The 17258-nt window shown below is 37.2% G+C and overlaps 2 protein-coding genes across 6 annotated transcripts in view; one reads left to right on the plus strand and one right to left on the minus strand.

The window, feature by feature from the left end:
• The window catches only part of LOC139149672 (calcium permeable stress-gated cation channel 1-like), a 43103-nt gene extending 35290 nt beyond the window's left edge, over positions 1-7813 (minus strand). The window contains exons 1-4 of one of the 5 annotated variants that reach the window (XM_070721532.1): positions 7580-7813; positions 6719-6824; positions 5931-6100; positions 1084-1335 (exon numbers count right to left, since the gene is read on the minus strand). In XM_070721532.1, the coding sequence (XP_070577633.1) occupies positions 1084-1218 (135 nt within the window). In that variant the 5' untranslated portion in view covers positions 1219-1335; positions 5931-6100; positions 6719-6824; positions 7580-7813. Of the gene's footprint in view, positions 1-1083; positions 1336-4068; positions 4180-5930; positions 6101-6718; positions 6825-7579 lie in introns of those variants that run through there. The other 4 variants (XM_070721536.1, XM_070721533.1, XM_070721535.1 and 1 more) reach the window with 4 other exon arrangements.
• Positions 7814-7938: 125 nt separating this feature from the next.
• On the plus strand, positions 7939-16878 carry LOC139149675 (large ribosomal subunit protein uL14m-like). The gene is made up of 3 exons (XM_070721538.1): positions 7939-8029; positions 13099-13174; positions 15652-16878. The coding sequence occupies exons 2-3, from the start codon at positions 13101-13103 to the stop codon at positions 16013-16015; spliced, it is 438 nt and encodes a 145-aa protein (XP_070577639.1). The 5' UTR covers positions 7939-8029; positions 13099-13100; the 3' UTR covers positions 16016-16878.
• The last annotated feature ends 380 nt before the right edge of the window (positions 16879-17258 follow it).

Genomic DNA, 17258 nt, shown 5'->3' on the forward strand with positions numbered 1-17258 from the left:
AAAAATCTTATTTTTAAACAATTCCTGCTGCAAAACAGAGAAATTCACGATTAATGTATTAATGTCACTCTGTTAGACTGTTACTGAGTTATGAATAGATCATAATGAAATTACTGTATGTGTTCATGCAGCGATAAAAATCTTTCATAATCACAGCTATTGATAAATCATTTCCTGCATCTATTTCATCTCCTTTAATGTGTCCTTTCCATAATTGCAATTTGGTTCAGATTTAAATACAATAGAGATACGATAAAAAAAACTCTTGATTTATTCATCGGTTTATGTCTTATATGCTATGAATGAATCTCAACCTTTTTTCTCTTTCACCCCTGGCACAATGGGATATTCCATTCTGACTGACTCTGTGCTTGGTCACATGATTTTGTTGAAGCCCCCATTTTCAGGGGCCATCGGCTGAAAATGCCCACAGGGTTGGTCTTATCATCATAATAGGAAGCAAGAGCGCAAGGGTTTCTCTGAAAGCGTTGGAAAATTCTGATTGGCAAGCACTGGCAGAGTGTGCTGCAGGAACCGTCATATCTATAGACTCAATGTTAACTCCTTGCCAGAGTTCAAATGTAATGTAATTACAGCATCTACGTGTACGCGTGACTAAGCTATAGACAAAATTGTTCATGTTTTCCAGTGTCACCTTTAGGCCAAACAGTTGCGTGGGCAGAGGTACAAATGATCATACATAATGCTATCCATAATTACATTTCCCCTTGGGCGGTTCCTTACGTTCACATAAACTGTACTTCACATGCAAGAATGAACGCAATGAATTGAGTTGATTGGCAAATATAAGTGTTCAAAAACAAAACTCTCTGCTTACATTTGTATGTGCATATAAAAGGAAAATATCGACAGTCACAATTAATTTGTTTTCTGCTCTCATGAACTGTGTACATGTACATGAAATATGTGCATGCTCTCAAATTTCCACAATCAAACTACACCCTATGAATTCAAATCATTCAAGATTCAATTTTGTGGAATTATTGGATTTCACCCAATTAATTATCGCAAAATCTGTTTTCCTTTAAAAAAAGGAATAGAGAGAAGGCAGAATATACTCACAACCCAGCAGAGAATGTTGAATCCCAAGTTCTGGGGGATTCCTCCATAGAGCAGATATCCCAGAGCTGTGCCATTAGAACCAATGATATCGCACCTTGAACCAGTAGACATCAGATTCCAATTCATGTCACCCATCTTGTCTGTCTGTCTGTCAAATCAGTCCGTCAATCAGTCTGTCAGTCTATCTGCCTGCCTGTCTGTCTCAGTCACTTGTTTGGTGGACACACACTATCATATCCAGGGACGACGTTCCTGCAATACAAACAATACACAAGACAAGGGTAATTAAATTTTATGTAAATATTCAGGACTCTCACACACGATTTATCACATAATAATCACATAATTCTGTCTCGCATTACACATACACTGGATAAAATGAAACTTGCTATTCCTTCGATTCCTGAATTGATAATACTGAATTAAAAGCTCCTTTTTTTTCTTTGTGTTTTCTCACACAGACCCAACAATCCAATATGCACATCTAAAATTACCTGGTACACAACCAAACTAAAATTTGTCCTTTTTTCCGTAATTTGACTCCTATATATGATAAATTACACAAAAATTACGTAAAAGTTTCACATGAACAAATAATCATGTAAAAATTTTGCATTAACAAATTACAAAACATACTGAGAATTATGTACAGAAGCCGTTACACTAGAAGGTTTACCGTGTAATTTGTGTACCTGTAAGTGCCTAATCTCAACACACTTCAAAAAGCAGGTGCCTGTAGATGTAGTGTAAACCATTTATAGCTACAGGCTTTAGAATCCAGTATCTAAATTGCTGTTCACTCATTTTAGCACACTGACATTACAATGCAAGTCAGGCGAGGCATCTGAAATCTGGGAAGGAGTTTCACTTAATTTCCACTCACGTTTCCAATTACCAAAGGACACATGGAATATAATATGACACAGTTTTTTCCGTATACAAGCCGTTGGTACCAAAAATTAGGAAAATTTATTTTATTCTTATTAATTTTAATGCTTAACTAGACACTGGGAAAATGCAGCCTTTTATAAGTCCAACGAGGACTTAAAATTCTATGCATGATGAATGACAGTTTTGATTATTTATACAGAAACGATTATAATTGTACTTGTTTAACTGGGAGATCAGTCAAGCAAGTCCTTGAACAATATTGTAATTTCCCTATATAATCTATTGTGATTGAAAGCATTTGGCTTTTACTTGTTATCTAAAGAGCTTCCAGATGGAGATAAGCCATTCTGAGTACTTCTGACAAAGTGCAGACAAAATTAAACTGTCAATAATATTTTTCAACTCTAAAGTGAAACGGACACAGGCAAGAGTGTTGGCTGGGAGAAAAATATTAGTTTCTTTGAGTACATGAAATACTCAATTTTTGGCAGGGTTATGTTCTCAAATCAGCAACCCTCGGCAAAGCTGTAAGTGTCATAGGGTTGATCCCTATCGATCACATGGCAGTGTCTTTTGGTAACATTTTAAAAACATATTATTTCTAATGCCTCTGGTCAATATTTGAGCTCGTAGTTATATGAGTGGACCTTGTGAAATCTGTAAAAAGTGGTGACACATTGTATTTAGTTTGCATTTTAATGGTCTACTGAATTTAAGTGGCCATGGAATGGGCAAACTGATTTTCTTGATTCGAGACATAGGATGAGTAGTTACAGAACTAGAGAAACTACAAAAGAAATTCTCAGATTAATTGGGTGAATTCTAATCAAACTTTTCGTCACAGAGTTTTCTCATATCCCATTGTTTGCAAAATCATGCTCAAATTGAGTGAGGAGACAGCAATTTCGTAAAACTTTCAAACTATTGTACAGTATAATCTGAATATTGACAAGAAAATAGGGCGACTTGTGACATCTCCTTTGACAAACGAAAAGTAAAGATTTTTGGCCAATGAACACAACATAGGAATTTACATGTTTGACAGTTCAAAAGACGATGAATGTAATATATTCACCCTATACACCTCAACAACTGTTGAGTGATGTAAGCCACCGGGATGAGACAATATCTCAAGTATCTAAAGGTAACCAATGATGACGGCTACACTGTGTGGGTCATGTGGCTTTTGTTTTACAAAAAAGTACACTAAAACACAACAACGACTTCCTCTGGTGGTTATTGTTTGCTTCTAAAAACTATGACTATGGTCACTAGTTTCACCGTGCTATGACATTTCCAGTAACTGCAAAAACTTTATTTTCATGGCTACATGCTTGCAAAGTTGATGCTTTTAACTTTAATTTCCAATTGGAGGGAAGACAAGTTCTTGGCCTTCAATGCAGGGACATCTGAAGAAGAGGCTGTTTAGTCAGACTGTATGAGATTTCAAAAACTGTTGAATTTTGCCAACACTATATGAGTATTATAAGCAATTAACAAAAGCATTTCACTGACAGACATGTACATATTTGCAATCAAAATTTGAGCAGTGGTTTGTGTGCCCAGTAAATTTATATAACTGTGACTAAAATTGCCTAAGGTTAGCATAGGTAAAGCGCTGAAGCGGAGAAGAGAAATATCACAACCTACTTTTCAATTTGGGAGATAGTGTATGTGTCAAGAATGCCACGTCAAGCACATGCATGTTGTTCAGTTATAGACTCAACTGTGATTTAACATGAATGAATCAATTTTACCATTTTACCTCCATGAATATACATTAACTTAAAAAATTCTATCATCTGGCTGCCCGACTGGTCAGTGTGAGATAATAACTGTTGCAAGCTAAATCCATTACATCTTGAAAAGTACAAGACATGCAACATTACATCCATATGCTCTTTCTTTAGCTATTTAAAATGAATGCACGGTGAAATATAATTTCCTGCTACTTCGGTCACCTGGACAGAGAAAAGAACAGACTCAATATTGTAAGCCAATTTGTGTTTTTTAAGTATTCTAGAATGAGTCTCCCGACTGATCGCGGGCATAATGTATTCAGCTCAGGATGTAATTCTACCGGTAAAATTCTACCTCGGTGATTCAGATGTATAACTGTCCTCTGTCTCCATGGCGACATATTAAGCCCTCAAATCACTTCCACATTTATTAGAGCAGAACTCCTGCCAGGCTGCTGAACTGCACTTTAATTTAACTCACCAACTGAAATTGAATGAATAGAGAGAAAACTGTGGCAGGTACTACAAACTACGTAATGCACCCCAACCAGCCCTGACTGCCATACAGATGACCTTCGGGTAGCGACTAATTACCCATAATTTACTATTTGGCTTTTAAAGCACATAATCTTTTTTCTGAAGTGAAACTCAATTTTGAAAAGGGCCTGACGTTTACATACATAGTGCGCAGAATAACCCATGAAGTCCTTGATAGAATTTGAATGGGAATGACACAATGCTACATTTATCCCTGGGAGGCCCCTGGTTTCCCAGAACGCTTTGCTGCATGCCAACGCTGTGGGCCAGGTGTGCCTATTCATGGGTTTGTTTCATTTCATTGCTCTTACTATTTTTATCATTTGACTGTAAACTGTAAAATTTTACTCTTCAATTTTTTCAATTAAAATATTACACATGATAGACATGACAGTTTATGTCTTTATGAGTACATTTTTTTTTCCTTTCTGTTCTGAAAGGAATCACCAGTTTAGGGAATTCGGTTGTTCTATTGATTTCTCGACACGTCAATAACTGAGCTGTAAAAGCTTTGTGTGCATATGTTTCCCAATGGGAAGGAAGGTTTACTCTGGTGATTTTCCTACACTCCTGCACTGAAAAAAAAAATCCTGCATTATTCATTGTGTTTAAAAAGTGTCACAGTATCAGGCCTACAACAAAAAAAATCCATTAAAGTCATATCACACATCTTCAGCAACCTTTCGGGAGTATTGATGAAAAAAGTATTTTCACAGAAAATATTTACGCAAGTCATGATAGAATGATTTTTAAATGCATTGTTTTCCATCGTTTATATTTCTGGATTATGCCTCCCTCTAACCTTTTGACATTCTTATCACAGTTCCCTTCAATTTTTAAGATATGAATTAAAGCAAATAAACTAAAAATGTTTAGAAACACATTATTTGCAGCACGGCCACATACATAGAAGGAATGTTAAATTTTTGTAAAATAAATGTAGAGGTCATCAAATGAAAGGAAATTAACCTCGAAAATTATTGGCTTTGATTACGAACACTTTTGTCCTGTCAGTGTCCATTTTGACCTACATTTGGTCATGAAAAATCTTATAACACGATCAAAAATGATTTTTTGCAAGATTATAAACAGTTGGCATAAAACAGTAGCTGAATGTTTATAATATTCAATGCAGCCATCCTGAGCAGAAATCAGAAATAAAAAGTATGCCTCCAGAAAGATAATTCTGACACGTTGATACAACTGACACTGAGAAACAGTGGGTGGAAAACCCAGAATTAGTATTCACCCTGAGGGTGATATTCATTAACCCTTTGAGTGCTGTAATTTTTCCCACCAAAATTTAAGTGCAATATTTTACCAATTTTTATGAGTTTTCCTGTAATGATTTTGATAATTTTGAACCAAATGGTCATCACATGTTATCAGCTACAAATTCTTATCAAAATTTTGGCAAAAATCTTAAAAAAAGTGACTGGGATATATTTTTTAAAGGCGACAAAAATTGACTTTTGAGCTCAAGGGGTTAAACTAGTTTATATCAGTCTGCATAACAACACCAACCCGTAGCAAGTGCATTAATTGTTAATGCCACTGCGAATCAGAAACAGTGATGTTGCCATTAACCTTCGCTCAAAATATTTGCAAATCTGACGAGAAAAAAGTACCGGGCCTATTTATATGCAGTCAGGACAGACGTGTTCATTGAAATATACTCACCAATTTGCGTTTCCAATGGTGAAGGTGAGTCTACTGCTTTCTTCACGGTCAAAGTGAGGTATTCATCAGGGGGGGGGGCAGGAGCAAGAGAGAATAGTGAACAGAAATTCCTAGGTGACTGTCGACGCACAGTTAAAAGTAGCACTAGAAAGCAGAAACACCTCAAGACCCTACAATATTAACAGAGCACTACGTAAATACATTATCTTGGAAGATTCCATTTTACCGATAAAGGTCACATGTATATCAACATACATTTTCTGCAGTACAAAATAATGAACTGTAAAGTTTGGATTTCAATTATCTGGAGTGCTTTCGGAGTCTTGAATCAGACATATCTTGTTAATTTACTTTTTTTCCTAACATGGCAAGATTAGAGGAAATAGCTGAGGTTCACCAGCGTAACAGAGGGTACAAAAATGGTACCAACCAATTAATTGTTAAAATAATGGAAATTCAATAACCCAGATGATATTTGCTAAGAAGTCAAATATTATACATATAGTGTATGTCATTAATATGAGTACTAGAAGACGTATGCCAAACAGTTATTTTCAATTTGATAATCCTGTCAGGATCACGTTTGAGAGATATAATCCCATCTGCCTTTTTCTTAACCACTGCTGAAAGATATAGAGTTGAGAAATGAATGAATGATCAGCAGTTTGAAGCAAATAATATCATCGGCAAAAACAAACCATTAAATTTTCCATTTAGTTCAGCCACTGGACATCTGTTCAATTTTTCTCTCTAACAATGGGAATTATACAACTTCAGAGAAAACTTACGTTGACAGCTAGCTCGTTCTGCTGTTATCAATGGGGATACATCGGGGTCCATGAAAATCAATACGGACGACGTGGTTTAGTACATACACAGATGTTCACATCTGAGCTGCAATCATGGTAAGTAACAGTTATAAATCAAGCTATATAGTGACGTACCACTCAAATTTTTGAGTCAAACATCCCAATGATGTAAATCAATTGTAAAAAACATGAATTTTTATAATTATAATGTATCACTCACAGGGCAATTGTGGCTTAGATACAGAATCGCTTTACATGCCTTTGTTCCTAAATCTGAAGTCATTGATTTGACATTTATGACCTTTCATAAATAACAATTATTATATTTAGAAAGCACAGGGTTTTTTTTTATGCATACCATTGGCTGACATTACAAAGGGACCTTGGCGAATAAAGTTTCATCAAGTTCCTGAAATCCAACGGCCATCATTTATTTCTTTTAATAGCTGCGTATAAATGCCTTTTGACAAAAATCATCATAAATCCTCATAATTTCCATCTAAGAAGAAATGTCTGTGGACTATAATGTATTGTTCTCTTCTAAAAATTCGTTGGCGGCAACTGGTTTTTCTCCCTTATTAATAGTGAATTTTGTGAAGGAATTGGGTATTGCATTGCCATTTATCCAGTATGTCGAAATTATGTTCCTTTGCACATTCTTCTGTTTTAAGTGTTCATACTCCATTTAAAACTGAAACTGTTCGATAAACTAAAAATGCATGAACGAATGGACGCCGTTAATTTTGTTTTTAATAGAAGTAGCAGCATTAAATATGATTAATACAGATCTGAGACAATTATTTAATGAGCTACAGTATAGTTGAGTATAAATGTACTCACCTCGGAGTCGGACCGTATCCGAGGACCGTGTACGTAAACTCAAAATGGTGAACTTTTACAACCCGACTTTTAATTTCCTGCGTTTTAAAAATCTGATCGACTTTTAAAATTGTTTAATGCATACTAGAGATACCTATGATATAAACGTGTACATTTCTCTACTCCGCCCCTCAATCGCGCCAACGGACTGTGTAAACAGTGCGCCGTAATTTACACTTAATAGCACTTTGCGATGGGTCAAAGGTCATTTTAAATACTCCACATGACGAACGCATGCGTACTGTTTGCCATCTAAGTAGCTATAAAAGAATGATGTTGATTGGATGGTGTACGAGTATTTGGCCAATCCATTACGGGCTTTCTTGTAAAGAGTAGGTGACATGTGGACATTAGCACGTTCTAGTCGTATCCCACCTTGAGTGTGTTTACTGAAAATATTGTTAATATTCGGTGAGTGTTAGTTCAATTCACGGGAATGTGGTATTTTGTGCACTTTAGTTTTTGTATATCACCACCATAGGGTTCCATTTGGTGAAACATTACGAGGTATACCTCATGTCTGCATTTTAACAAACTCTCAGTTTCAACACTATGATGGAGCTAGAAACGGATCCTTCCGTTTCTAGCTCCATGGTTTGAGCATGGAGCTATCTTTTGGTAGCTCCATGGTTTGAGCATGATTACATGAGTCTTCCTAGCTGCAATAATTATAGCCTTTAAAGAAGCCCACGTCGCACGGCCCAGCCCCACAAAGGCTACAATTCTTCCATGATCATGATAGCTTCAATAATCATTATGATGGTTGCAGCATAGCTGCAATATCATCATGACGATTGTGCAGCCTCTGCAGGTAGGCGCTGCACAGCCAACACGACAGAAATTTCTACCTCCAGATCCATGATTACATTCACACGCTTGACATCAGGATTGACACTCAAAGAATGTTTCAGTGGCACTGTGACAGCATGGATGTGACAGTGAGTGAATGTCATGGTCCTGACTTAGCTGCAAAATTGTAGCTCTACGGTGAGGGGGTCGGTGAGTTTTGGTTTTTGCGACCTCGCTCACCAGTAGAGCTACAATGCCGAAGGCCCTGTAGCATACAAAATAAGCGCACCGCACATGGCGCGGCATTTTCATGTAAAATCCCACATATTTATTGCATTTGGTCGTACCGATTTATCACTACTGAAGACTAAACACTATACTACACTAACCTTGTCGTTTATGGGGTTTGGTATTAGCACAGACACGTCGATCGCGTTCCATAAACATTGAGCGTGTTTCTTGGAGCCGCCATTACCGGAAGTTGGTAATGGCGGCTCCAAGAAATGTTTTTGGAACGCGATCGACGTATTTGAACAAATACCAAACCCCATACACGACAAGGTTAGTGTAGTATAGTGTTTAATCTTCAGTAGTGATGAATCAGTATGACCAAATGCAGTAAATATATGGGATTTTACATCAAAATGCCGTGCCATGTGCAGCGTGCTTATTTTGTATGCTTCAGGGCCTTCGGCATTGTAGCTCTACTGGTGAGCGATGTCGCAAAAACCAAAACTCACCGACCGCCTCACCGTAGAGCTACAATTTTGCAGCTCGGTCCTGACTTATGAGCACAGTTAGAGCATGGATTATGAGAGAGCTATTGCATGTAAAGTTTAGGTGCTGTGCAGGTATGTAAGGGAGAAGACCCCCCTCCACCTTCTCATGGTGCGAGTGAACTCCACATCTAATTGGTTCCGTGCGGTTTCACATCTCTGCATAGATATTTGTCTTTGTAGCTCGACATAGTGCATGGCCAGCAACACAATATTTTCGCGATGGTTTCATTTATTTGTCTAAAACGGGGTCGAATATATGCATGGTCACCCATTCATTCAGTATCTTTCAACATGTCAAACAATATAAGTACATGTAGTATCTCGTATCAAACAAAATTCATGAAAAATGGCAGACTTTGTCACTTTAATGGCCCTTCTATTACCAGTATGACTGCTGAATGTTCAAATTGCAAAGTTCTCTTAGTGTAGTAAAAAGTGACAATATCATGGAATTTCTCATATGTGTGGTATTTTCACACATTGTCAACTGGAAGTACATAGCCATTACCGGTAATGGTTGTATTTTTAGCTCACATTTGGTTTTACCAATGTGAGTTTATCGTATAGGCGAAGTCGATGGCGTCTGTATGTCTGTACGTACAGTATGTCCGTCAACATCAAAAACACGCAAACCGCTGCACGTTTAGGCCTGGTATTTGGTGTGTGGATGCATCCTGGGCTATAGATGGGATTTTGTTCAAATGAAGTGTGCATTGCCAAATTATGCAAATGAGCTTACAAAATGTGAAAATGGTTAAGAATTAATGACCGCTTTTTTGATTGCTTCGAGAATTTGTGTGCAAGTACCTAGGTGAACCTTATACAGTTTTATGAATATTGTGAAGATATCCTTAATTTTGTATTTTTGCTGAATTTTTTCGTGATTTTTCTCATTTTCAGTAAAAATTCTTCTCTGAAACCACCAGCCCAATCGCTCTTAAATTTGGGTTGTCTCTTTGCAAGGGTGTTACTCTTCTAATTTGTTGAAACTATGACAAAATTGGGAAAATTACTATTTTTAAGCAATTTTGTCATTTTTGGTCAAAAAATCTTAGTATTTCCCTTTTAAAACCCCTGGACAGACAGCTTTCATATCTGTTTCACAGACGTACAGAGATGACAATAGTTAGATATGTGGAAATTGTCCTGAAACATAAAAAATTGTATTTTTAAGACAATATTGTCATTTTTGGCCAAGAAAACTTTATCTCAGAATTACTTGTTTGATAGCTTTGTAATTTGGTATAAAGTCCCTTGTTTGATAGCTTTGTAATTTGATATAAAGTCCCGAAAGATGTTATTAGATAAATTTTCTGCTCAAAGTGTTGGGAAACCCCAAAATTTGTATATTTTAGGTACTTTTTCTCAGTTTGTGACCTTAAATGACCTACACCAACCCAGGATATGTTGTGAGACAATTTTGAAGGCTGTGAACATAATTTTGTCATATTTGGTACCAATTTGTAGGAAAATTTGATCCAGAAAACAAAGCTGAGGTGATTTTTTTCATTTTGGACCAATTTTTGCAACTTTTCTATGTAAGACATACATAAACTGATGAGAAATTGGATCCAGGATAATTCCAGATGTTGTGATCACCGCCCACAGTTGAAGGCATTTCACCATCTGTAACTAACTTAAGTGCTGTTTACATTAGAATGATAACACTCATGGCATTAATTAAAAATCTCCAAGGTTGTAAATGTACTTCCTGTCATTTGGTCTTATGTAATACCAGTGTTCTCCACAAGGGGTTTTTGACGGGCGGTGCGCGGCTTCTTTTGTCGCCGCCCACCTTTAATCTCGCCCGCCCGCCTTTATCTCGCCCGCCCACCTTTGTTTTCTGTCGCCTAAACTGTTTTCACAGTCAGTTGTCCGAACAATATCTGAAAGCCTATTGAATAAAAATGACAGCAACTGACAACGTCGTGTAATAAAGAGGGACCGTTCACACATCTGTCGGTTTGTTTTGCGACTGCATGCAATCCTCAATGTTCTCCCCAGGCCCCGACGGCCCCGATCCTTTATTTTTTTCGCCCGATCCTGTTTCATATCCGCCGGCGCCGATACTCTTTAGTAAATGTGGTTGAAGACCTATGTTTCTCAGCGGCGATTTTGTCACGCTCTTATTTCAGCAAGCTTTTCAAGTGTGAAACGGCCGTAGTGCCGATGAACACTGGCTAAGACTTCAATTCAAAAAGCTTGAAATGTGTTAAGCTGCCGACCGTACCGTACAGACACCGTCCATTTCATACAACGGACACGGTACACTCGACTCGAAGGCTCGGTGTTGCATTTTTGCCAGCGGACACTCAGTCAAAGCATCTATGCTATTGTCAACTGCCATTGCCGCCAATGTCTCGTACTTGTAAGGATCCGAAGGTCAGGAAAAGTGATTTCGATCAGATCTGGCTAAAATCGTACGATTGGTTGAGACAAATATCAGATGCAAAAAAGTATGGTACTTCGCGTGCTCAGGTCGTTGCGTATCCGAGCCAAGTTAGCCATTTTGAGATCCGTGTACGTCCACATGACGTTGAAGCCATGTGTGTCATTTCCTGTCACGCATTCGTAACTTGCATGGATTCATTCGATTGACTTTGAGAAGCAGTTGCGTTTGATCAAGTTTCAAAATCCGTGACCGTTTTAAAATATCAAAGGCACAATGAAATGAAGTAAAAAGAAACTGCACGAGCTAAAATCATCATTCGTGTGATCATCCGAATACAGCAGCTATGTACCGTACATACGGTTCTGTAGGCCTACTGTATAGTTCAAAGGTCGCGCGTGATCGAGATCTAGTGCGCCAGCGTGCTCCACACAAACGTGCATGGCAGCCTAGCCGCGCAGTTGTCGAAGTTTTGTACGTTTGCCGAACTAAGAGTCGATGAAATTTCAAATCTTTCTCTTGGAAATACTTGGTATCATTTTTTTCGGGCCTCCCTTTATTATGAATTGAGTTTTAAAGTCAACGTATGTTTCTCTGCAGGCATGCTCCGCTGACTCCGCATTGTAACTTAGTGCATTATTCAGTCCCGTGTCAACTTGTCATGGACGTAAAAAAAAAGACGTTCATGGCTTTACCAATCCGGCTACAGACAAACATATAGTAACAGAGGGTCACATGAAAACGTGCCACCATTTGCCACCGATTATTTCGAACACTGATTACTTCTCATGTAGGCCTACCGGTACTTTTGAATTTTCATGTTGGTATTGTGCAATATATTTACTAAATTGTGTATTGTTTGTATTAGTTCAATGTGTTTTTTTTCACTTTTGATGTTTTATTATTTATTTAAAGTAAATAGACAGGATTTAAATGTGAAAATAAATTGTATAGCTTGCCGTTAATCACTGCTGAATGGAGAAAAATTGAGAATGTCAGAAGTATATCTCATCACTGGAGCGCCTTGTGAATAGCCCTGGTGATATGTAAATTGTATGCAAATATTATGCAAATACATATGCTAATTAGCCGCCCGCCTTTAATTTCATTTGTGGAGAACACTGAATACCAAGGGTGGAACATTTGATATGCAGGAGGGGTAGGGTCTAGAAGATCGATGATGCAGCATTACTTTTTTACCAGATCCCTTGTGCATTTTTGCCCACGCCCACCTTTTCTTTTTTTATCAAGCCTTCTCTGTTTTTTGTTGTTGACTTTTGCTTAGGATCTGCTTCTCCCATTGCTATAGAAGTTGATATGCGTGTTCCTAAAGATGACCTCCAGTACCTAAGTTGGAGACCTTATTTGCTTTTGTCATTCTTGTTTTTTTCTGGTTTAAATATTTCTTGAATGGACCAATTCAAACCGAATGTGAGCACATAGTGTCATTGACAGTTGTTTTTTCATTTTTGTCCATACCAGAGTTTAACTGTAACTGATTTTCAGTTGTTGTTCTGTCACAGGTATGGCCCTGCTAGGGACCCTATACAGGAATTTTGTGAACTCACTCATTCCAAAACAGTGCAGTTGTCAGTTCAGGTAAGATGGCGTTCTTGCAAACCTTTCTTTTTGTTTGTAAAGCCTCTGGCACAAAAAAATTAAACATTTTTGTTGACTGTTTGGTGCTGTCTGTGTAGTAGATCTGTGTTCAACATCCAGAAGGTCACCAAGGTAGAATGTAAGATATGTGATGATACAGTATGTTATATTCAGTATTCCTTGGATGATATGTGGTATGATTTGAATAATTTTACAGTCCTGCACATCGCATCTTTTGGACTTTTTTCATGGATTTTATATATTCTTCACATTTTGCGCGTGACAAAATTGAAGCCAATATCAAAAGCCTGTCCACACGTTTATTAAGGCATGTATTTATGGTCTGTTACAGGCTTATATAACAAAAAAACTGACGTTGTGCGCATATGATTGAATATTTTACTGCTGATCGTCTTTTTTAGCTCCGCTGTCAGCGACGCGGAGCTTATCAAATAGGTTGATTTTCCGTCGTCGTCCGTCGTCGTCCGTCGTCGTCGTCGTCGTCCGTCGTCGTCCGTCAACAATTGCCTTCTCCTCTGAAACTGCAACGTCTAATCGCTTTGAAATTTTATATGCACTTCACTTGGGGTGACCTCACTTCAGTTTGTTCAAATCGTGGTGAAATTTGCATATTTGTATTTTTGGGGCACTTTTTGGTGTTTTTGGTAAAAAAATCTTCTTCTCTGAAACCGCTTGTCCGATTGCTTTGAAATTTAATATACAGTTTACTTAGGGTGACTTCAGTCAGATTTGTTCAAATCGTGGTGAAATTTGCATATTTGTATTTTTAAGGCAATTTTTGTCATTTTTGGTAAAAAAATCTTTAAAAATCTTCTTCTTCAAAACTACCAGTCAGATAGCTTTGATATTTGGTACATATGTCCCTAGGGATGATCTATTTCAGATTTGTTCAAATTGTGCAGAAATATGCAAATTTGCATTTTTTAGGCAATTTTTGCCATTTTTGATCAAAAATTGTATTTCTAAAAAAGTACTGGTCTGATAGTTTTGAAATTCGGTATACAGGTTTCTATAGATGAACTAAGTAATATATATCAAATTTCTGATGAAATCTGTAATTGTGTATTTTTGGGGCAATTTTTGCCATTTTTGGTCAAAAAATGTGTATTTCCAAAACTACTCATCTGATAGCTTTGCAATTTTGTATACACGTTCCTACAGATCACCTTAATGATATTTATTGAAATTATGATGAAATCTGGAATTTTGTAATTTTGGGCAATTTTTGCCATTTTTGGTCAAAAAATGTATTTTTCAAAAAGTACTGGTCTGATAGTTTTAAAATTCGGTATACAGGTTTCTATAGATGAACTAAGTAATATGTATTGAATTTCTGATGAAATCTGTAATTTTGTATTTTTGGGGCAATTTTTGCCATTTTTGGTCAAAAAATGTGTATTTCCAAAACTACTCATCTGATAGCTTTGAAATTTGGTATACAGGTTCCTACAGATCACGTTAATGATATTTATTGAAATTATGATGAAATCTGCAATTTTGTAATTTTGGGCAATTTTTGCCATTTTTGGTCAAAAAATGTGTTTCTTAAAAAGTACTGGTCTGAAAGCTTTGAAATTTGGTATACAGGTTTCTACAGATGAGCTAAGTAATATATATTGAATTTCTGATGAAATCTGTAATTTTGTATTTTTTGGGCAACTTTAGCCATTTTTGGTCAAAAAATGTGTTTCTCAAAAAGTACTCATCTGATAGCTTTGAAATTTGGTATACAGGTTTCTATAGATGAACTAAATGATATTTATTGAAATTATGATGAAATCTGCAATTTTGAATTTTTTGGGCAATTTTAGCCATTTTTGGTCAAAACATATGTTTCTCAAAAAGTACTGGTCTAACAGCTTTGAAATTTGGTATACAGGTTCCTATAGATGAACTAAATTTGATCTTTTGAAGTTATGATGAAATCTGCAATTTTTTTTGGGGGGGGGGGCAATTGTTGCCATTTTTGGTCAGAAAATTTTATTCTCAAAAAACTACTCATCAGATAGCTTTGGTTGACATGTTCTTAGGGATGATCCGATGTGATATATTCAAAGTATGATGAAATCTTCAATTGTGTATTTTTGCAGCTATTTTAGCCACTTTTTCTGGCCACTGAATTGAGCTATCAAAGATTTCCACCTTCTTCATCAACATTTGTCAAAATAGTTATTCTCTACATAAACACAGCGGAGCTATATCGGCCGCTAGGTCGTCTTTTAAAATATTTGACTTGTTTTATGTGCATAATCTCGAATGATAGTTGCATCCAGACAATGTTTGCCCAGTACAAATTTTGTCAGTGAACCTGAGAACATCTTGATCTTCACTCAATGCAGGAAGTCAATTAGGTTATAACAACACTTTTTTATTGTAAAAGTTGTAAATATTCAAGTTTGTGTCGTATCCATACTTCCATGTACAATAATGATGACATCCCTCTGCATGTTTTTCAGTACCACAAAACCTAGCCAGGCCATCATACTTTTGAGTCGCTTACGTGTTGTGGACAACTCCGCTCTCGGTGCGGCCTCCAAATACAAGCCACCGAGGTGCATACACGTCTACAACAAACAGCGTGTCGGCAAAGTCGGAGACAAGGTGTTAGTCGCCATAAAGGGACAGAAAAAGAAAGCCTTGATTGTGGGAACCAAGATGCCGGGGGCAAGGAACACACCCAAGTTTGACACGAACAATATAATCCTTCTTGAAGAAAGCGGAAACCCGACTGGGTCCAGGATAACTGTGCCCGTACCATCACATCTTAGAAGCAGGCAGGACTTATCTAAAGTGCTAGCTATCGCTAGCAAATTTGTTTGATGTCATCTGATTTTATTTCTGATGCAGTGATAGGAAAATCTTGCACACATACATGTCTTTGCACGCATAGGAGAGTTTACACCAAGAAGGAGAATCCATTGTGCAGAGTTACTACTTATTTGACTGCTACAATTTTATACTGATGTTCCATTTGAAGAAGTCAGGAGCAGGAATTTTGTTGATAACATTTCATTTGTGTATCAATTTTTCAAACCTCAGAAATTAGTAAATTAGTCATTGGTTTGTGTGGATTTCAGCATCAGGTTTGAGCATGGTCCCTCCATGTGGAGGGACCGTGGTTTGAGTTTCAGATCATAATAAGATGCCCCTTTGAATTTATCATTGTGTGTCATCAGTAGAATTGCAATGTTCTTGTATGCAAAAAGCGCGGCAGAACATGAGTTGTCACTCTTTAGGGTTCACCCCATGGCCAGTGTACAACTGCAGGTGGAAACTTTGTACTTTGTATCTCAGAGGAAGGGAGGGCTGTGAATTGCTTTGCGTGTACTGTGTCTTACATGTGATAATTATATCACCCTAAGTACTATGTCATGACATGATCGAAGGTAATCGGAATGAGGCAAACAGTGAAGACACTTGCAAAGTTGTTATCCCGCTCACACGACCGCATCTTGTTTGCTTGAAGTTAACTGTGATTAGACCGTGCTTTTGGAAGAACAAGTCCTGTACATACCACCAAGTTGGCGCTTGAAATATTCACAGCATGTATTTCTTGATTCTTTTTACTTGGAAATAAAGCATCTTTTTATGAGAGTATACATGAAATACGCTATTTATATCTGTGTAGGTGAATAAAGATTCTCTCTGTTGAGCTTGAATCATTACTGTTGCCGTATATTAAATATTGACAGAGTGACAATACTTTCACTGTTATGGCCCAGTTACCTTTTTACAGAGGTGCACGTTTTCCATTGTAAACATGGTGTCAATCACTTGCCCTGCCTCCTGGAGTCTAACTTTTAAAGTAATGTGTGCCCAAAACTTGCAGTTTTGACTTTGCTGGGTGGCTTCTTTAAGGAAATTTTAACCGTTTCATCACCATGGTTTGGCCCTACCTCAATTGTTGTCAGTTGTGAGTGCAGACCCTCTTTTATTGGGAAATGGGGATAAAAAAGGGTAAACCATTTTCGTTCGTAATCAAGAATCAAAAATCAGAGGCGACCATTCAAGTTTTGGATTAGGAAAACAAATTACAGAAAATTTACCAATATTTGAAGTTCCA

Source organism: Ptychodera flava, chromosome 14 (genome assembly GCF_041260155.1).
Source record: "Ptychodera flava strain L36383 chromosome 14, AS_Pfla_20210202, whole genome shotgun sequence".
NCBI classification, from domain to species: Eukaryota; Metazoa; Hemichordata; class Enteropneusta; family Ptychoderidae; genus Ptychodera; species Ptychodera flava.